Source organism: Mustela lutreola, chromosome 2 (assembly GCF_030435805.1).
Source record: "Mustela lutreola isolate mMusLut2 chromosome 2, mMusLut2.pri, whole genome shotgun sequence".
Classification (NCBI taxonomy): Eukaryota; Metazoa; Chordata; class Mammalia; order Carnivora; family Mustelidae; genus Mustela; species Mustela lutreola.
The window spans coordinates 64,317,966-64,336,338 of NC_081291.1; the positions used below are offsets into that span (position 1 = coordinate 64,317,966).

The 18,373-nt window shown below is 42.5% G+C and overlaps 1 protein-coding gene across 1 annotated transcript; it reads right to left on the bottom strand.

Annotated features, from left to right (window-relative positions):
• Window positions 1-13,102: 13,102 nt before the first annotated feature.
• On the bottom strand, window positions 13,103-16,848 carry RPL14 (ribosomal protein L14). The gene is made up of 6 exons (XM_059161988.1): window positions 16,711-16,848; window positions 16,118-16,219; window positions 15,476-15,570; window positions 13,792-13,891; window positions 13,644-13,697; window positions 13,103-13,434 (listed from the first exon to the last, which is right to left on the bottom strand). The coding sequence occupies exons 1-6, from the start codon at window positions 16,711-16,713 to the stop codon at window positions 13,156-13,158; spliced, it is 633 nt and encodes a 210-aa protein (XP_059017971.1). The 5' UTR covers window positions 16,714-16,848; the 3' UTR covers window positions 13,103-13,155.
• Between the last annotated feature and the right edge of the window lie 1,525 nt (window positions 16,849-18,373).

Consider the following 18,373-nt stretch of genomic DNA (forward strand, 5'->3'; position numbering starts at 1 on the left):
TACAGAGTTTCCTTTTATTTCCATCAGTCTTAGTTACACTAAGCAGAACTTTGTATTCTTAGAAACACCTTTAGTTATTAACCAATTGTGAACTGCTACAACAGAATTCTTCAGGTGGCAAATTTATGCATCAGTTAAGTGGCAAACAAGTTTACCAACAGATTTAAATACTCTTAGTTTCTTTGCAGTAAGAAGTCAAAAAGCACAAACCTACATCCAGTAATTAACGACTTAGCATTTTATCCTGTTTGGTTAAGACCTAGATGTCCACAATTCAATTCCATTTGTCATCCAAGCAAAACTTTAAAACTTTCAGGTTACCAAAGACTTTGAAAGCTACTTCAGCAATTACCCATTAGAACTTTGAGACAGACAATTAACCATCAGTTTAGTTATTTCTTTGCTAACAAATTTTAATAAATAACACGAGCTTATTTGACCTTCAGTAAACTTCGAAGTTTCACATTTACTGCTGATAACTTAAAAGACAGGTCTTATCTTAATTAAACCAACAAACTTAACTTAGTTCCAACACTGATTTACGTTCCACCTGGACCCACTCCACTTTTAATGTTTACCTGAGACATGGTTGGGAAGATCTGGAGTGGGGGTGTGTTAGGTCCAGGGAGTGCTCTTCTTGCTCCTTGACAGTGAAGAGAGAAGGAGCTGTGGTGCATGATCTAGAGGCCAGTCATGCAGGCTGCACACACGTTGGTACAGAAACACGTAAGGGTGAAACAGAAGAAACAAAGCACCGCCAGGAGGCAGAGAAAAGATTCCTGGTTTTAGAGCTCATAAGGCCCAACAGAGGAGCAGACACCATGCTTTCCCATCAGCCAGGGGGGAGGGGTTAGGCAGTCCAAGTCAGGCCAGAGAACACAGGGAAACTTCCCCGAAACAAAGAGAGTTTCGGCAGTTGCTTGGGAATATTCCTTATAGTCTTTGTCTCGAGTTAGACCAACCCCAGTTGGCTCCAGTTATAGCCATTAACACGGGAAGTGAGTGAGGGAGAAGCCCCCACATCTATTAGGAGTAACAGAGAGAAATAAAGCCAGAGTCCCCTTTGCTAGGGATGGCCCAGCAACCTGGGTTTACTAGAAGAAGGCTTATTTACGTAATTATCATCCAATATGTCAGGAGGAAATTTACTAGCTGACTCATTGAATCTGGTTTTAGCTCTTAATACCTATCTCTTATATTCCCTCCCGATATGTACGATGTTGCAGACAAGGGGTGGGGGATCTTTCAGGTGCTGTCCTGCTCGCGTCCCTCGCGGGAACTTAGGAGCGTCTTAGCTAAGGTCTATCCGTATAAACCCCGGTCCAGGCTACTCCATGGAGTAGATGACCGTTATGCCGTATGACGCTCCGCGAGACTCAGGGTGCAGCCCACTCAGACTCCGTAGCCGATGCGGTGGAGCCACACAAACACATTCATATAGTCAGGCATTCCTCAGATTCAAATGGGTTAGACACCCTCCCCTTAAACAGAATGTAACCTTCATGACCAGTACAAGGAACATATATCCACATTTAAAGACATAACATGGAGACATACATGAAGACATACATTGTTGGCCCCCGAGGTGGGACTTGAACCCACGATCTCTGCGAGGCCCTGCCGGCCCCCGAGGTGGGACTCGAACCCACGATCTCTGCGAGGCCCTGCCGGCCCCGAGGTGGGACTCGAACCCACGATCTCTGCGAGGCCCTGCCGGCCCCCGAGGTGGGACTCGAACCCACGATCTCTGTGAGGCCCTGCCGGCCCCCGAGGTGGGACTCGAACCCACGATCTCTGCGAGGCCCTGCCGGCCCCCGAGGTGGGACTCGAACCCCCGATCTCTGAGAAGCCGTTCCCGCCGGGCACGAGGGACGTCTCCGTCGGCCCACTGGCAACCCTATAGCGCGTCCGCCAGGGCGTATTTGCCAGTCACCGCCCTGGGACTCTAACCCAGGAATACAGAAAGGACAAGACACACAGCCAGGACATAAGAACAAAGTATACGAAAAACATAGAGACAAAAGACAAAGCTGGCTTTCTTACCGATCGGTTGCAGCGACCCGTTGACCAGTTGTCTGGTGGGCTTGAAGGGGAGATCTCAGTGGGACCTCCAAATGAAATGCCAATAGAGTATTACCCCCACCTTAAAAGACCACCACCAGAGACGTGAGTCAAAGCCAATCAGCAAGGGTTGTTTATTGCAGGTTCGAACCTGGACCTCTGCGCCGCTCTTTGCCGATAACGCCAAGAGGTCCAGAGCTGGGTCGGTGCAGGATTTTTATAGACAGATACAGACAAGTTTCGGGTGGGGCTGAACTGATTGATTGATAGTTTGAACAGGCATACTTGTTGTCAGTGGATTGGGTCAGGGGACCCGCGTGCGAAAGCAGACAAAGCAATCTTACAGAAGCAGAACTGGCCGGTTAGCCCATGCATGCGAAAAAAGCACTATCAGGATATTGAAGGCCTGGTTACTATCAAGTAAAGACAATTGGGAGTCTCCTGGTGGAGCGGATGAAGGGGGGGGGGGTGCAAGGTGCCAGCTTTTGCTTTGTCCTCAGCCAGCCTCCTGCTCCTTCACTGCCTGGGTGGCTCAGTCAGTTAAGTGTGGCGGATTTTGACTTAGGTCATGATACCAGTGTCCTGGGATCCAGCCTCCCATCAGACTTCCTGCTCATAGGGGAGTGAGCTTCTCCTTCTCCATCTGCCATTCCCCCAGCTCATGTTCTCTCTCTCTTAAATAAATAAATAATTTTTTTTTTAAATACAACTAGAATTTTTCACAAATCTAGAGCAATCCTAAAATGTGTATGGAACCACAAAAGACGCCAAATAGCCAAAGTAATACTGAAAAAGAAGAGCAAAGCAGGAGGCATCAATTCCAGACTTCAAGCTATATTACAAAGCTGTAGTCATCAGACAGTATGGTAGTAGCACAAAAACAGACACATAGATCAATGGAACAGAATAGAAAACCCCAAATCGGGCCCACAACTCTATAGTCATCTAAACTTCGAAAAAGCAGGAAAAAATATCCAATGGAAAAAAAGCCTCTTCAATAAATGGTGTGGAGAGAACTGGACAGCCACATGTAGAAGAATGAAAGGACCACTTTCTTATGCCATACACAAAAATAAATTCAAAATGAATGAAAGACCTACATGTAAGGCAGGAGGAGAACACAGGCAGCAACCTCTCCAAGCTCGGCTGCAACAACTTTTTTTTTTTTTTTTTAAGATTTTATTTATTTATTTGACAGAGAGAGAACAGAGAGAGAGGGAACACAACAGGGAAAGAAGGAGAAGCAGGCTTCCTGTGGAGTAAGAAGCGCAGTTCGAGGCTCGATCCCAGGACCCTAGGATCATGACCTAAGCCAAAGGCAGAAGCCCAGCGACTATGCCACGGAAGCACCCCAGCTGCAACAACTTCTTACTAGATACATCACTGGAGGCAAGGGAAACCAAAGCAAAAATGAACTATTGGGACATCATTAAGATAAAAATCTTTTGCACAACAAAGGAATTAAATGACAAAACTAAAAGGCAGCCTACAGAATGGGAGAAGATATTTACAAATGACATATCTAACAAAGGGCTAGAATCTAAAATCTATAAAGAACTTATCAAACTCAACACCCAAAAAACAAGTAACCTTGTTAAGAAATGGGCAGAAATCATGAATAGACTTTTTTCCATAGAATACATCCAGATGGCTAACAGACCCGTAAAAAGATGCTCAACATCACTCATCATGAAGGAAATTCAAATCAAAGCCACAATGAGCTACTACCTCACACCTGTCAGAATGACTAAAATGAACAAGTCAGGAAACAACAGATGTTGGGGAGGATGTGGAGTAAAGGGAACCCTCTTACACTGTTGGTGGGAATGCTAACTAATGCAGCCACTCTGAAGAACAGTATGGAGATTCCTCAAAAAGTTAAAAATAGAACTACCCTACAATCCAGCAATTGCACTACTTAAAGAATACAAAATGCCAAAAGAATACAAAAATACAGATTCGAAGGGACACATGCACCCTAATGTTTATAGTAGCCTTAACAATAATAGCCAAACTATAGAAAGAGCCCAAATGTCCATTGATTGGGTATCCATCGAATGGGCAAAAGAAGACATGGCATATATGTACAAGGGAATATGACTCAGCCATCAAAAAGAATGAAATCTTGCCATTTGCAATGACGTGGATGGAGCTGGAGTACATTATGCTAAGTGAAATAAGTCAGAGGAAGACAAATACTATATGATTTCACACATATGTGGAATTTAAGAAACAAAACAGATAAACATACGGGAAGGGGGAAGAAAGGAGAGGGAAGCAAGCCATAAGAGATTCTTGACAATGGAGAACAAACCAAGGACTGATGGAGGGAAGTGGATGGGGGATGGGGTAGATGGGTGATAGAGATAAAGGAGGGCACTTGTGATGAGCACTAGGTGTTGTATGTAAGTGATGAATTGCTGAATTCTACTTCTGAAACCATTATTGCCCAGTATGTTAACTACCTAGAATTTAAATAAAAATTTGATAGGAAAAGTAGAATAGCTGACACTTGAAGTCTTCCCTTTTTTTTTTTTCAACATTTTATTTATTTATTTGATAGAGAGAGCACAAACAGGGAGAGCTAACAGAGGGAGAGGGAGAAACAGGCTCCCCGTTGAGCAGGGAGACCCATGCTGCCCCATGCAGGACTGGATCCCAAGACCCTGGGATCATGAACTGAGCTGAAGACAGATGCTTAACTAACTGAACCACCCAAGTCTCCCAGAGAAGTCTTTTCTGACTTCTACCTACCCCAGTAACAGTGCTTACTACACTGCTGACATTGGCTTTCTCAGTGTCATTCTTCCAAGTAGACTGTGAGCTTTTTTAATAGGCACTCTAAAAATATTTACTAAATGAATCAACTTGTTTCATCTCTTAGTTTATTCTGAAAATAGGAATATTGTGAAAAGGAAATGAGATTTGTGTGAAGTGGCTGGAACAAAGAAGTGAATAGATTCTGGTTCCTAAATCTGCTTTTACTAACAGTACTTAGTCCATGTAAGGGCAGTGGAGGATGTTCTACAATGTTCTAAAAGAAAACCATTTTGAATCTAAAACCCTAAAGAGCTGAACTATTATATAGACACAAGATGTAATACTGTGATGCAATAAAGAAATATTTATTTGGTCTTCTTCCCCAGTTTCTGGCATAAAATTCCTAAAACCTATGTAATTTCTTGAGAAATAGGGATGATAGGAGCATCTTCTGTTAAAACATTTCATCTTTCTCCCTGGTTCCTGACATAGGAAGCTTCTAAAACCCTTTGAATCTCGAGGGGTAGTAAAAGTGTCATTTTGCGGGGTGCTTGGGTGGCTCAGTGGATTACAGCCTCTGCCTTCAGCTCAGGTCATGATCCCAGGGTCCTGGGATGGAGCCCCACATCGGGCTCTCTGCTTAGCAGGAAGCCTGCCTCCCCCTTTCTTTTTGCCTGCCTCTCTGCCTACCTGTGATCTCTGTCAAATAAATAAATTTTTAAAAATCTTAAAAAAAAAAAAAAAAAAGAGTGTCGTTTTGCATGCTAATGGAAGCTGGTGGCTGGGGTCCTAGAGAGCTTCAGGAATAGAGAGGGGTTGGTCGCCAGAGGAACCAGCCATGTGACTAGAAATTTCGCCCCCATCCCCTGGACTGGAGAGAGGCTGGAGATTGAGTTGATCACCAGTGGTCCATGACTTAATCAATTATGCCTACATAATCATTATGCCTACATAATGATTCTCTATTAAAAACACTAATGGGTTGGGGGCCGTTTAGAGAGCTTCCAGGCTGGTGAACACATCAAGGTGCTGGTGAGGTGACGAGCTGGAGAGGGCACATGCACTCCTTGCCCTTCCCTCACACCTCAGCAGTTCTTCCATTTGGCTGCTCCTGAGTTGTATCCCCAAAATAAGCTGTTAATAGTAAGGAAAGTGTTTTCCTGAGTTCTGCAAGCCATTCCTAAGTTATTAAACCTGAGGAGGGGTCATGGGAGCTCCAACATATAGCTGGATAGTCAGAATTGCAGGAGTTGGACTTGCAATCAGTATCTCAAGTGGGGCAGACCTCTTAAGCTGTGGGCATCGACTGTAACTCTGGGCAGTACCAGAAGTAAATTGATTTCAGGACACCTGGGTGGCTCAGACAGCTAAGCATCTGACTCTTGGTCTCAGCTCAGGTCTTGATCTTAGGGTCATTAGTTCAAGTCCCGCACTGGGCTCCATGCTGGGCATAGAGCCTACTTAAAGGAAAAAAAAAAAAAGAACTAACCTGATTGTAGGATACCCAGTTGGCGTCCAGAGAGTTAGAAATTGGCTGATGTATGGAAAAAAAAAAAAAAACCCTCATGTTTGCTATCAGAAATGCTGTAATAAGAAATAATTCAAATGTACAAGGGAAATTAAGAGTATTTTCAGACAAGCAAGTATTCAGAAAGCTCATCACTCATGAATGCTAACTAAAAGAAATACTGGAGGATGCAGTCCATGAAAATTAAAAAAAAAAAAAAAAAGATATATTCATGAATCTAAAAGGAAGAGGTGGGACAGAGGCAGCAGTGGTAAACCGAGCAATTAAATTAAATATATTTTGCCTCTTTAATTAATTAATTAGCTATTTAATTAATTTAAGTAGGCTCCACATCCAGCATGAAGCCCAATGTGGGACTTGAACTCACAACCCTGAGATCAAGAGTTGAGCTAATTGACTGCTTAACTAACTGAGCCACGCAGGTGCCTCATGTTGCCTCTTTAAATATTGTTCAGTGAGGGTGGGTAAAAGATATAGATAATCTTTAATTAATAAATACAGTTTAATTTTGTGGATGAACAGTAACAGAAATAGAAGATATGTGACTTCCAAACCAATTCAAGAAACAGAGGATGAAAATGTAGGGGAGGGGGAATACACCAGAGGTCAGCAAGTAGAAAACAGAGATGACAGAAGTCTAATTATAGGGCACATAAATGGCTTGCACTGATGTATGGACAGACTCAGATTAAAAAACAGTTGTAATCTATTCATGTGACACAGCAGAAAGAAAAAGAAATGACACGGTGACACTGAAAATAAAAGGATAGAAAAAGATCTATCAAATGATTGCTGACAAAATGAAAGCAGGTATGACGATATCAACATCTGAAAAAACAACTTGAGGAAGAAAGTATTAAAAGAGAAACACTTGGGCACCTGGGTGGCTCAGCTAGCTAGGCAACTGCCTTTGGATCAGGTCATGATCCCGAAGTCTCAGAATGGAGTCCTGCATCAGGCTCCCGGCACCACGGGAAGTCTGCTTCTCCCTCTGACCTCTCCCCTTACATGCTCTCTCTCACTGTCTCTCTCAAATAAATAAAATCTTTTTTTTTTTAAAGATTTTATTTATTTATTTGACAGACAGAGATCACAAGTAGGCAGAGAGGCAGGCAGAGAGAGAGAGAGGGAAGCAGGCTCCCTGCTGAGCAGAGAGCCCGAAGCGGGACTCGATCCTAGGACCCTGAGATCATGACCCGAGCCGAAGGCAGCGGCTTAACCCACTAAGCCACCCAGGCACCCCTCAAATAAATAAAATCTTAAAAAAAGAGAGAGAGAGAGAGAGACTTGTATTGGGAAAAAAGCTAATCACATGAAGGTCTAATTACAGCTGATCTTTATGTCTCTAACATCATTTTAATATATGTAAAGCAAAAACCTGATAGAAATATAATGAACAAATCCATACTTATAAACAGAGTTTTAACACAACTCTCTCAAAATCAAATAACCAAAAATACATGATATGAAGAATTTAAATAATTTAAATAAACATTTGAGTAACAATTAGTAGAATTGATAAAACTAAAATCAGGATTAACTATTATCAGAATTGATACAGACTCTTATTCTTTTGCATACCAGTTATAGGATTTGGTTTTTTTTTTTAGATTTTATTTATTTATCTGACACAGAGAGAAAGAGAGTGAACAAGCACAAGCAGGAGGAGGAGCAGACAGAGGGGGAAGCAGGCTTCCCAATGAGAAGTGGTACTCAATCCCAGGACCCTGGGATCATGACCTGCCAAAGGCAGCTGCTTAACTGACTGAGCCACTCAGGTGCCCTTGTTTTATACAGAAGTATGGAATGAGGTCTTCCTTTCCAAAAATGGTCTTGAGGGTCTTGTAACGCTCAGGTACCTGAGGTAAGACTTTGTGGTTCTCGACAGGGTTGGTAATCTTCAAGATATTTATTTGAAGGAGTGGCAAGAAAATACATTTGAAAGAAGTTGCAGTGTTGGGGTGCCTGGGTAGCTCAGTGGGTTAAAGCCTCTGCCTTTGGCTCAGGTCATGAGCTCAGGGTCCTGGGATCGAGCCCCGCATTGGGCTCTCCGCTCAGTGGAGAGCCTACTTCCTCTTCTCTCTCTGTCTGCTTATCCACCTACGTGTGATCTCTGTCAAAAAAATAAATAAAATCTTAAAAAAAAAAAAAAGTTGCAGTGTTTACCCATTAAAACATCTAAAAATCTATTGTTTTTCCGAGACTAACTTCACCTACTGAGATAGAGTGCTATTTTATTATGAGAAGCTGTCTACATGATCATCTGCATACATAATCCACTAGGGGCACCTGCCTGGCTAGGTTGGTAAAGCTTGACTCTTGGTCTCAGGGGTGTCAGTTCGAGTCCTACATTGGGCATAGAGATTACTTTTTAATAAGTCAATAAAAACCTAAGAAAACCAACTAAAAAAAATCTCTTAGAACTAGTAAAGAAGGTCAGTGGTGTGGCAATTCATAGCACTTTAATATCCATTAATGTCTAATTTTAAAAGGTTCCAGTTCAAAATTACTGGGGAAAACTGAGATACATACAAATTCTGAAAAGAGTGTAAGACCTGAGTAATTGGGAGATATACCATGTTCCTGGATGGAAGTCAGTATTGCAGGGACATGGCAGGCCCCCACCCCCACCAGATCTATAAATGCAATGCAATCCTAAAATCACAATGGGACTTAGGTAACTAGACAAACAAATTCTAAAATTTATCTGAAAGTGAGGGGCATCTGGGTGGCTCGGTGGGTTGAGGTTCCAGCTCTTGGTTTCAGCTCAGTCATGATCTCATGCATGGGACCGAGCCCTGCAGTGGCTCCACGCTCGACAGGGAGTCTGCTTGAAATTCTTTCCCTCTGCCCCTCACCCAGCTCACACACAGGCACTCCCTCTCTCTCTAAAATGAATGGATAAATCTTAAAAAAAAAAAAAAGGCAAAATTTATCTGAAAGTGAAACTGCAAATGTGTAAGGTTACTAAAGGAAAAAAATTTAAGATAACTCTAAGGATCTCCCTTAATAGCTAAACAGAATGTAAAACTAGGATAATCAATGCTATGTTGGACCAGAAAAGTGCAAGTTAACATACTACTTTTTACATTGGATTGGCAGAAATGTAGGCTATCAGGAGTTCAAGATTGTGAGGCAGGAATGTCTTCATTCAATGCTGATAGAAGTAAATTAATAGAGCAAGGTTACTAGATTGGTATAACCTACCGACGGAGTGATTTAAAAACACATCCAATCTTCAACCCAGCGAGCGCACTGACTGATAATGTGCCTCAAGTAAAAATGACTCATACAGAAGGAAGAATGTGCAAGGATATTCAGAGAAGTACTGTTTAAATTGGCACTATCCTTAAAGTCTATCAATAGAAATCAAATAAACTTCCACAATGAACTTTAATAGGTCATACAAACATTCACTCTAGGGATTATTATGCAGAAGATAAATAGGTAGATAAATAGGTGCTGACTAGATAAGATTTCCAGATGTATTAAAAGAAAAAAGTTGCAGAATACACAGAGTAAGATTTGTGTTCAAAACATGCAAACTCTGTCTATTGTAAATGTATGGTGAATGTCTGCAAGGACATACACAGTGGTTTCCTTTGCAAGATACCATAATTGTAGTAGAGATAATCAAGGGGCCCTTTAATCTCAATTCCAATATTTTATTACAATGTAGATGTATTCATGGTTTATTCTGGATAAAAAAAAGTTCAGCTAGCTGGTGGACCTAGGTACTAGGTACTAAAAGATACCAACAGATGAGGGGTAAAGAAACATGAAGTAGAGAAAATAGAATTCAAGACAAATTCTTGTGGGGTGTCACAGTTGGAAGATACTGATTACCTGGAAATTGGAGGCTGCTGAAGAGGCAGAGGCTCTCTGAAAAGCAAACTATCCAATAGTCTAATTTTGCCTAGAGGACCCGTTTATCTCAACATAATTCAACCCAAATACGGAGTACCTAATGTGTGAAAAAAACTGTTAGGTGTTGGGGATATGAACCTTATCCTCATTCTACCCCATTTGAGCCTCGCCACAACGTAAGGCGGGATATCAGGATCCCTGTCTTTAGATGAGGCTTATGTGAATTTTAAGAATGAGCTAGGTCTGCATGACAGGACTGAAACTTGGATCTGACTCTGAAATCAGTATTATTCTCTCCTAATGCCATCCTCCCCAAGCTGAAAGTGTGCAGTCCTCTATAATCAGAGTGGATTATTATGTGCCTGTGTATTTTAATAACTTCCTGGTCTCTTCCATCCCCCAATCCAATTCCAACTATGCTGCCAGATGGATTTTCCTGAGGACTAAAACTTAGCTCACCTATCTTTATTCTCTAGCCCCACCTATAGTATTTCCTACTCCTTCCCAAGGGCCTTAAACCTCTGTCACCTTCCTGTGAGTCCTCTAGACAGGAATTTCCAATTTCTGCTGTTGCACATTGCAGTACTGACTAGGTGCAGCGTAAATGAAGCTTCCACCTTGAAGCTTGCTCTGCCTCTTGGCGTTAAATTCTCATCCTTGGAGCACAGAAAGCACATGTATTGGAGGGTAAGGGCCTTTCAGATCAATGGCAATCTGACAGCAGCACTCCCCTCTCCACCATGAGCAATTTCAAACCTGCATTTTCTGCAAATCTACATTCCCTCATTCCCCTTTCTTAGCATATAACCTTGTTTTCTAACTGCAGAAATTCAGAGATCAGAGAGCTCAAATATAAGACTGGTATGAAGGTTGGGATTGTGGTGGACTGGCTAGAGACCCCAAAACGAGGTGGCAGGTTAGTGTTAGGATTCATGTGTGCAACAAGCCACTGAGCAATTTTCTGACCGTGGAACTACAAATTTAGCTTCTAAACCCACTTCTTTTTCCTCCTCAAGAAAGGTTACCAATCCCTCCCCTCTTTTCTAGGCTCCATTCTGTCCGCTTTCCTCAAAACCTGAATTCCTTTCCAATTTGCTGCCTTTCCAAAATCAATTCCAAAACCCAATGGAGTGCCCATTACTCCAACTTTACCAAATCAAAACCTCCAAACTCCATGTAATATTTCTCCTTCCCTCACTGCCCTCTTCCCCCTTTTTTTTTTTCCTAAAGATTTTATTTATTTGACACAGAGACAGCTGAGAGAGGGAACAAGCAGGAGGAGTGGGTGAGGGAGAAGCAGGCTTCCCACTGATCAGGGAGCCCCATGCAGGGTTCAATTCCAGGACCCTGGGATCATGACCTGAGCTGAAGGCAGATGCCTGAGGACTAAGCCACCCAGGCGCCCCCCTTCCCTCATCTTGACAATAACCAACACATTTTCTGTGGCTTCCACATTTGCTTCCTGATTTCCCCTCTCACCACCACTTAACAAATCTGTTTTTATCTCCAGGCAATCTTGAGCAACTGCTCACATAGCCATGAACCCCAAATCTGTTTTTAAGAGCTGTGTCACAACTACCACAGATACTGCTATGAACCAGTCACTCTGCTGCCTGATTCACTTCCTTACTCCATGAAGCAAACCACATAGGAAGAAACCAGGCTTGAACTTAGGAACATACCTAAACCACACAGCACTTGAGCAGCATAGCCAGAACCTGAATCCAAGTTGTCAGCATCCATTATCTACCAGACTACCTGATTAAGTCTGTGCGGTGCCTTTAACTCATCCCTGGAGTAAACTTGCTTCAGCTCTCTTCTTCCACAATGAACCAAAAGTACAAACCAGAAACAGCACATTTGGCTTTCTTACTACTTGTCTTCCAACCCAACCCATTAAAGCCTACTAAATGGCAGCACTACGGTTTCTTGGTTTGGACTGTCAAGGTGAGGAATACCGCAAAACCTTTATCATCTTTGACCCTCCCAGCATTGTTCCCTTGATTCAGTCCAACAGCATGACCTAAATCTGAAGGATCACTGTTTGGAAATGCTCAATGGCTTGTTGCACTCATGAATCTAACACTAACCTGCCATGTTGTTCTGGGATCTCTCTAGCCAGTTCACATTTACAACCTTCATTACCAGCCTTCTTGCAACTTGTAGCTTAAGATCCCCATTTACCTTGTTAACTCCCCACTTCTGGAAAGGCCAGGTAACCACAAACTGCCTTCATTTCCCCTATCTAAACCTATTAGATCACCTATCAACTATTCGTAAACCTATTAGTATCAAGCATTTTGTCCCCATGAGTCCCAGTGAGGCTCAGAAGCCAGCTTTTGGTTAGAAATAATAGGGAATAGGGGCGACTGGGTGGTTCAGTGGGTTAAAGCCTCTGCCTTGGGCTCGGGTCATGATCCCAGGGTCCTGGGATTGAGTCCTGCATCAGGCTCTCTGCTCAGCAGGGAGCCCGCTTCCCCCCCTCTCTACTTGTGATCTGTTTGTCAAATAAATAAAATCTTAAAAAAAAATAATAGGGGATAATAACAGTAACTAATTACCATACCATAATATATTTTGTTTACTTGTCTTGGTTTCCTACAGTGTATTTTCAAAAAAAAAATTAGAAAACTCTTAAGCATCAAAAGCTGCTGGAATGTATTTATAGGAAGTATATTTATAAAAGGAGAAAAACTCACTGGGAGCTCTAAATGATCCATTTCCCATGAGCACACTAGTTACGATTTTATGATGGCTTTATACTGACCCTGGACAGACTAGGGCTAAAGAACCAATTCTCTAACGATAACATTAACAATCCTAGCAATCTGCTCCATAATCCCGACCCTGGCCAAAGACTTTACGTCACAGATCAAGTGCACTCGCCAGCATGTCAAAAACAACCTTTATTACTTGTCTTTTAAAGGCTCTTATGGTTTCTATGCTTTCTTGCCAGATGCCTTTGGAGCAGGCGCTTTCTGGGCTGGAGCTTTCTGACCTTTCTGAGCCTTTGGAGGTGCTGCCTTCTGGCCTGCAGCTTTTGGGGCAGGAACCTTCTGGGCTGGAGCCTTCTTGCCCGCAGCAGCCATCTTTTTGGCTGGAACCTTCGCAGCAGCTGCTGCAGCTGCACCCTTAGTAGCCAGTGCTTTTTTAGGAGAAGCTTTCAGGAGAGCTGCTTTCTGTAGCTTCCGAACTTCAAGCTTGATTATTCTGTTCCTCTGAAAAATATCAATATATTAATTATGTATGCACACAAAAAACTATTTTGCTGTTCATCCTGTATGTTCAGAATGCACATGAAAGGAAACAAACTTTATGTCAAAAACCCCTATGAATTCAAGTGTAGTCTACCAAACTTGGGCAGACAGAATTCTCAGACAAATTTGGGGTAAGAATATAAAAATCTTGTAATAATTTAAAAACTTACCATTTTCTTTGCCTTCATGACTTTATAACGATCAAAATCAGTCATCTTAGCTTTCTGTTAAAAATAAAGTTAATAAATAATTGCTCATACCACCTATCACCCCTCCAAAAAAGAAAAGGTCACAATTCAAATGACCCAAAGCCATTACCCTTTCTCTGGCTTCAATCTTCTTGGCCCATCTCGTGGCTGCCCATTTTGTATTGATATCTGCCTTCTCCCAGGCTTGTCGGACATACTTCTGGCGGGCACTGGGAAAGAGCCAAGATCAGATTAAGGAATCAGCTTTAAGCCACATAGATCCAAGGACAGCTTTGAGCCCCCTGAAAGCACAATTTATACCTCCTAAGTTAAAAAGCATCAGCAAACGATGCCAAAAACACCCTTCCCATTCATTATACTTCCAACTCTAGGTTGATAACATACACCACATATCTTGTGTTTTACTAACTTGAACGCTGTTCACTAAACCAGGAAGTCTCATAATCCCAAACAAGATTTTATTTATTTGAAAGAGAGAACACAGAGGGAGAAACAGAGTTCAACACGGGGCTCGATCCCAGGACCCTGAGATCTCGACCTGAACCGAAGGCAGACACTTAACTGAATGAGCCACCCAGGTGCCCCTGGTTTTTAAAATAAGCTCTAGGTCCAAATATGGGGCTTGAACTCACAACTCCCCAAGATCAAGAGTTACATGCTCTATTGCCTGTGGCAGCCAGGAGCTCCTCAAATATACCCTTTTTTTTTAAAAAAAAAAAATTTTTTTTAAATTTATTTGACAGACAGAGATCACAAATAGGCAGAGAGGCAGGCAGAGAGAGAGAGGAAGGAAAGCAGAATCCTTGCTGAGCAGAGAGCCCGATGTGGGGCTCGATCCCAGGACCCTGGGATCATGACCTGAGCCGAAAGCAGAGGCTTTAACCCACTGAGCCACTCAGGCGCCCCTCGAATACACCATTTTAATAAAAAATGCAAACCAGCTCATTTTCTCTATTTAAAAATCATCTCTGATCTTGTATATAACATCACTCTACTGCACTGGATATACAGGAAGCAATTTCCTTTACATAAAGGATGATGTAATACTAATCCTCATGCCTGCTGTACAATGCTAAAAAAGATGTGGTCAAACACCACATCTAATTATAACCATTTTGAAGTTCCTTTCAAATTTCAAGTATCAAAACCCTGCACGTTTAAAAAATAAACTACCAGTACACATACCAACACGTTCTACTGTGACTGCCACTGTAGCTCAAACAGCCCAAGAGTAACCACCACAGCGTTTTAACTTCCATAATTCACATCACATCAAGAAAGAATCACTACTGATTTCCTCAATTCCCCATAAGGAACTGGGAATAGAATTTCCTTAGGAGCTGTCAAAACTAGACAACATAAGTCAAATACTTAATAACTGCCACACACTAGAAACTCAACTGATGAAAGCTAATATTGTGAGAGAAAATAATTAGTATTTTTGTTCTGAAGCTAAAGAGGACTAAAAGTATGTTTGGGAGACCAGAATTCCTTAGGGAAGTCTTTGTTGTGTAAATCCTGAAATACTGCGGGAAAAAGGACGGCAAATCTGGATAAAGATGAAGCCAGAGAACTGGCAGGGTGGAAGATAATCACAGAACATTTAAAAAGTAAACAATGGCCCCCCATTTCTATACTGAAAATCCCTCTTCTGAATTGCTCTTCCTCTTCAACGCTGCATACTCCCTTCTCAAGAAACAAACAAGAGAGCAAAAACAGTTTTGAATTAAACTAAGCAGATTTTTGCTAAGCAAGAAAAGCTGGGAGAGGGGCATTGGTTGGTGGATAGTTACCTGTGAGGGAATTTGAGGATGAAGTCAGTGAGCTGCATGCACTTGAAAGGCATAGCCTGTCTCCTCACCTGAGTGCAAGGTCCGTCAACCAAAGCCTAGAACAAGTAAGATAAAAAAATTTCAGTGCAGAACAAAGCAGCAACTCAAGCACATTGTCTGTGTATTTATCCTTCCAGAATCACCAAATCTCGGCTACTTAAATGCTTTAAAGAAAGATGAAACTATTATTAGTAGTGTACCCTATAACCTAACTACATGGACCTTACTGGGCAATTTCTAAGTCTTTAATTCTTATGTTTCCAACAATAGCACACAAGGGCACTGAGAGCTATATGCCTGGCTTTATTCGGAACTCAGTTCCCGTGTATGAACGCCTTTGAAGTCCCCCAATGTTTCAACCCATAATTAGTAAAAGGTCTGGTTAGGTTAAGTGGCAAAGTTAATACTCAAATTCAGTGATACTGGCCAGCTCGAGCCTGTGCTTGAAATCCCCATTTTGCACAGCCTGTCTCCTCTATGGTAAAAAATACCCTACTACCCTTAACAGTCCTACTTTAGAGGGCCGCTGGGAAAAGTACCATTACCATCTATGCTGCTTATCAGTCATTAGCATGTGAAATCGACACTTTTCCTTACACTTACCCTGTTCTGGTCAATAACATCTACAATTGCGACCAGCTTCCCGGCATGAGGCCCAAAGGAGACGTAGGCCACCCGGCCAACCTCCACGAAACGCCTGAACACCTAAAATCGAGAAGAAGGGATAGAGTGAGACTTCTAAAGTTTTGCAGGCAGTGTAACTATGTATAGCGAGAAAGAACGTAGGGAGTACACGCCCAAGTGCCAAGGGACGACCTGATAGATGGGCAAAATACGCAGAGCCAGCAGCGGCAAAAGCCGCGTTCCCGCTAGCCTTCAGGCATATGGAGCCTCCAAAGACCCAGTCTGATTGGGCCCCGGTACACCCCGGGTGTCTCCAGCTTTCCAGCTCTGGCGGTCACGGCGCGCTCCCGAGGCCCAAGGCGTGCCGGGCCTGCATGGCCTACATGGCCCTCCACGCGCTCGCCCGCCGCAAGCCAGGAGAGCTCCTAAACTCCGTGCTCCACCCGCCCAGGGACCCTCACCGCACGCTACCTAAGACCCGATGGGGGTCGTTCCAAGCTTTCGTTCCCCCTACCAGGCGGAAGTGGAGCAGCATGGCCTCCAGACCAGGAGCCCCAAACAGCAATACTCACCATGTTGGCGGCGTTGGGCGAGAAGGGAGAAGGCCCGCTCGATCGTGCGCATGTGTAGTAGGGCGCCCCGCCCCTTCAAGTAACGAGCTGCCGACGTGGGCACCTATTGGTTGGGGTCATACGTGCATACGCACACGCATGCTCACTAGGAAAACAGGGCGGGAGTGTGTCGGAAGTTTTCTGCCCTTTTCTAAAGGCTAGTAGTGAGAGTAGCTTCTGTGATACGCCGGGTATAGCGGGAGGCCGGTTATCTTTTACGACTTTAGGGTGAGGAGGAGCACACCTTTCATTGTAACTCTATCCACATTCCATTTTTCTTTTAACATTCTTCCATTTTTCCTTCCGTTACTAAGTATTTTCAGAATCTTGTCTAAATGTTATTCATGGCTTAGTATTACATTTTTTTCCTCTGCCTAAGTGATCCTGCAATTCTGTTAACATTTTATTTTAAAGTAATTCAGACTTACAGAAAAGTTGCAAAACTAGTACAAATAATTGCCTTAAATGCTTTTCTTAGATTCCCCAAATACTAACACTATTTACTTTTTTATTGAGAGAGAGAGACGCAGAGGGAATTTATTTATTGAGAGAGAGAGGCAGAGGGAGAAAGAATCTTAAACAGGCTCCACACCTGTCAGTGCAGAGCCTGACATGGGGCTTGATCGTATGATCCTGAAATCATGACCTGAGCTGAAATCAAGAGTCGGATGCTTAATTGACTAAGCTGCCAAGGCACCTCTCCCCAAACGTTAACATTTTATGTTTGCTTTATTGTTCTATCATTTTTTTCTGAATCATTTGAGAAGATTCCTTTATCTCTAAATAGCACTTGTGTGCTATTTCCTAAAAGTGGACATTATCTTACATAATCAGTACAAAGATCAAAATTAGGAAAATTATACTAACATAATTTATCATTTATGCTGTAGTTTTATTCAGATGTTATCAGTTGTCCCACTTACATCCTTTTGTGCAAATAAAAATTTTGTTTCCTGGTTCATAATCTTATAGAGGATTATAAATTGGAAGCTTCATATCTAGTCTTAAAATCTATAATAGTTCCTACATCTTTGTCTTTCATAATACTGACATTTTAAAATACAGGCTAATTGGTTTGTAGACTTTCTCTCAACATTGACTTGTTTCCCCCATGATCAGATTCAGATTATGCATTTTTGGTAGAAATGCTATGCCCTTGATACAAAACATAAGAATACATACATAGGATATCTCATTGCTTAAATATATAGTGTTACCTTTCATTGCTGGATTAAGGCGATCATTGTACTGGCAATCCCCAAATGTCTTTCAGTCCTTTCCTCTAAGCTCTATGCCAGTATTTTCCAAGACTGTTCTACCAGCCTCCTAAATGACCTGCTTTCTCTATTGCCTCCTTTAATCCATTCTCTGCTCATCAAACAGAGGGATCTTTTATTTTATTTTTAAAGATTTTATTTATTTATTTGACAGAGATCACAAGTAGGCAGGGAAGCAGGCAGAGAGAGAGAGAGAGAGAGGAGGAAGCAGGCTCCCCGCTGAGCAGAGAGACCGATTTGGGGCTCCATCCCAGGACCCTGGGATCATGACCTGAGCCAAAGGCAGAGGCTTTAACCCACTGAGCAAACCAGGCGCCCCCAGAGGGATCTTTTAAAAAGAATGTCAG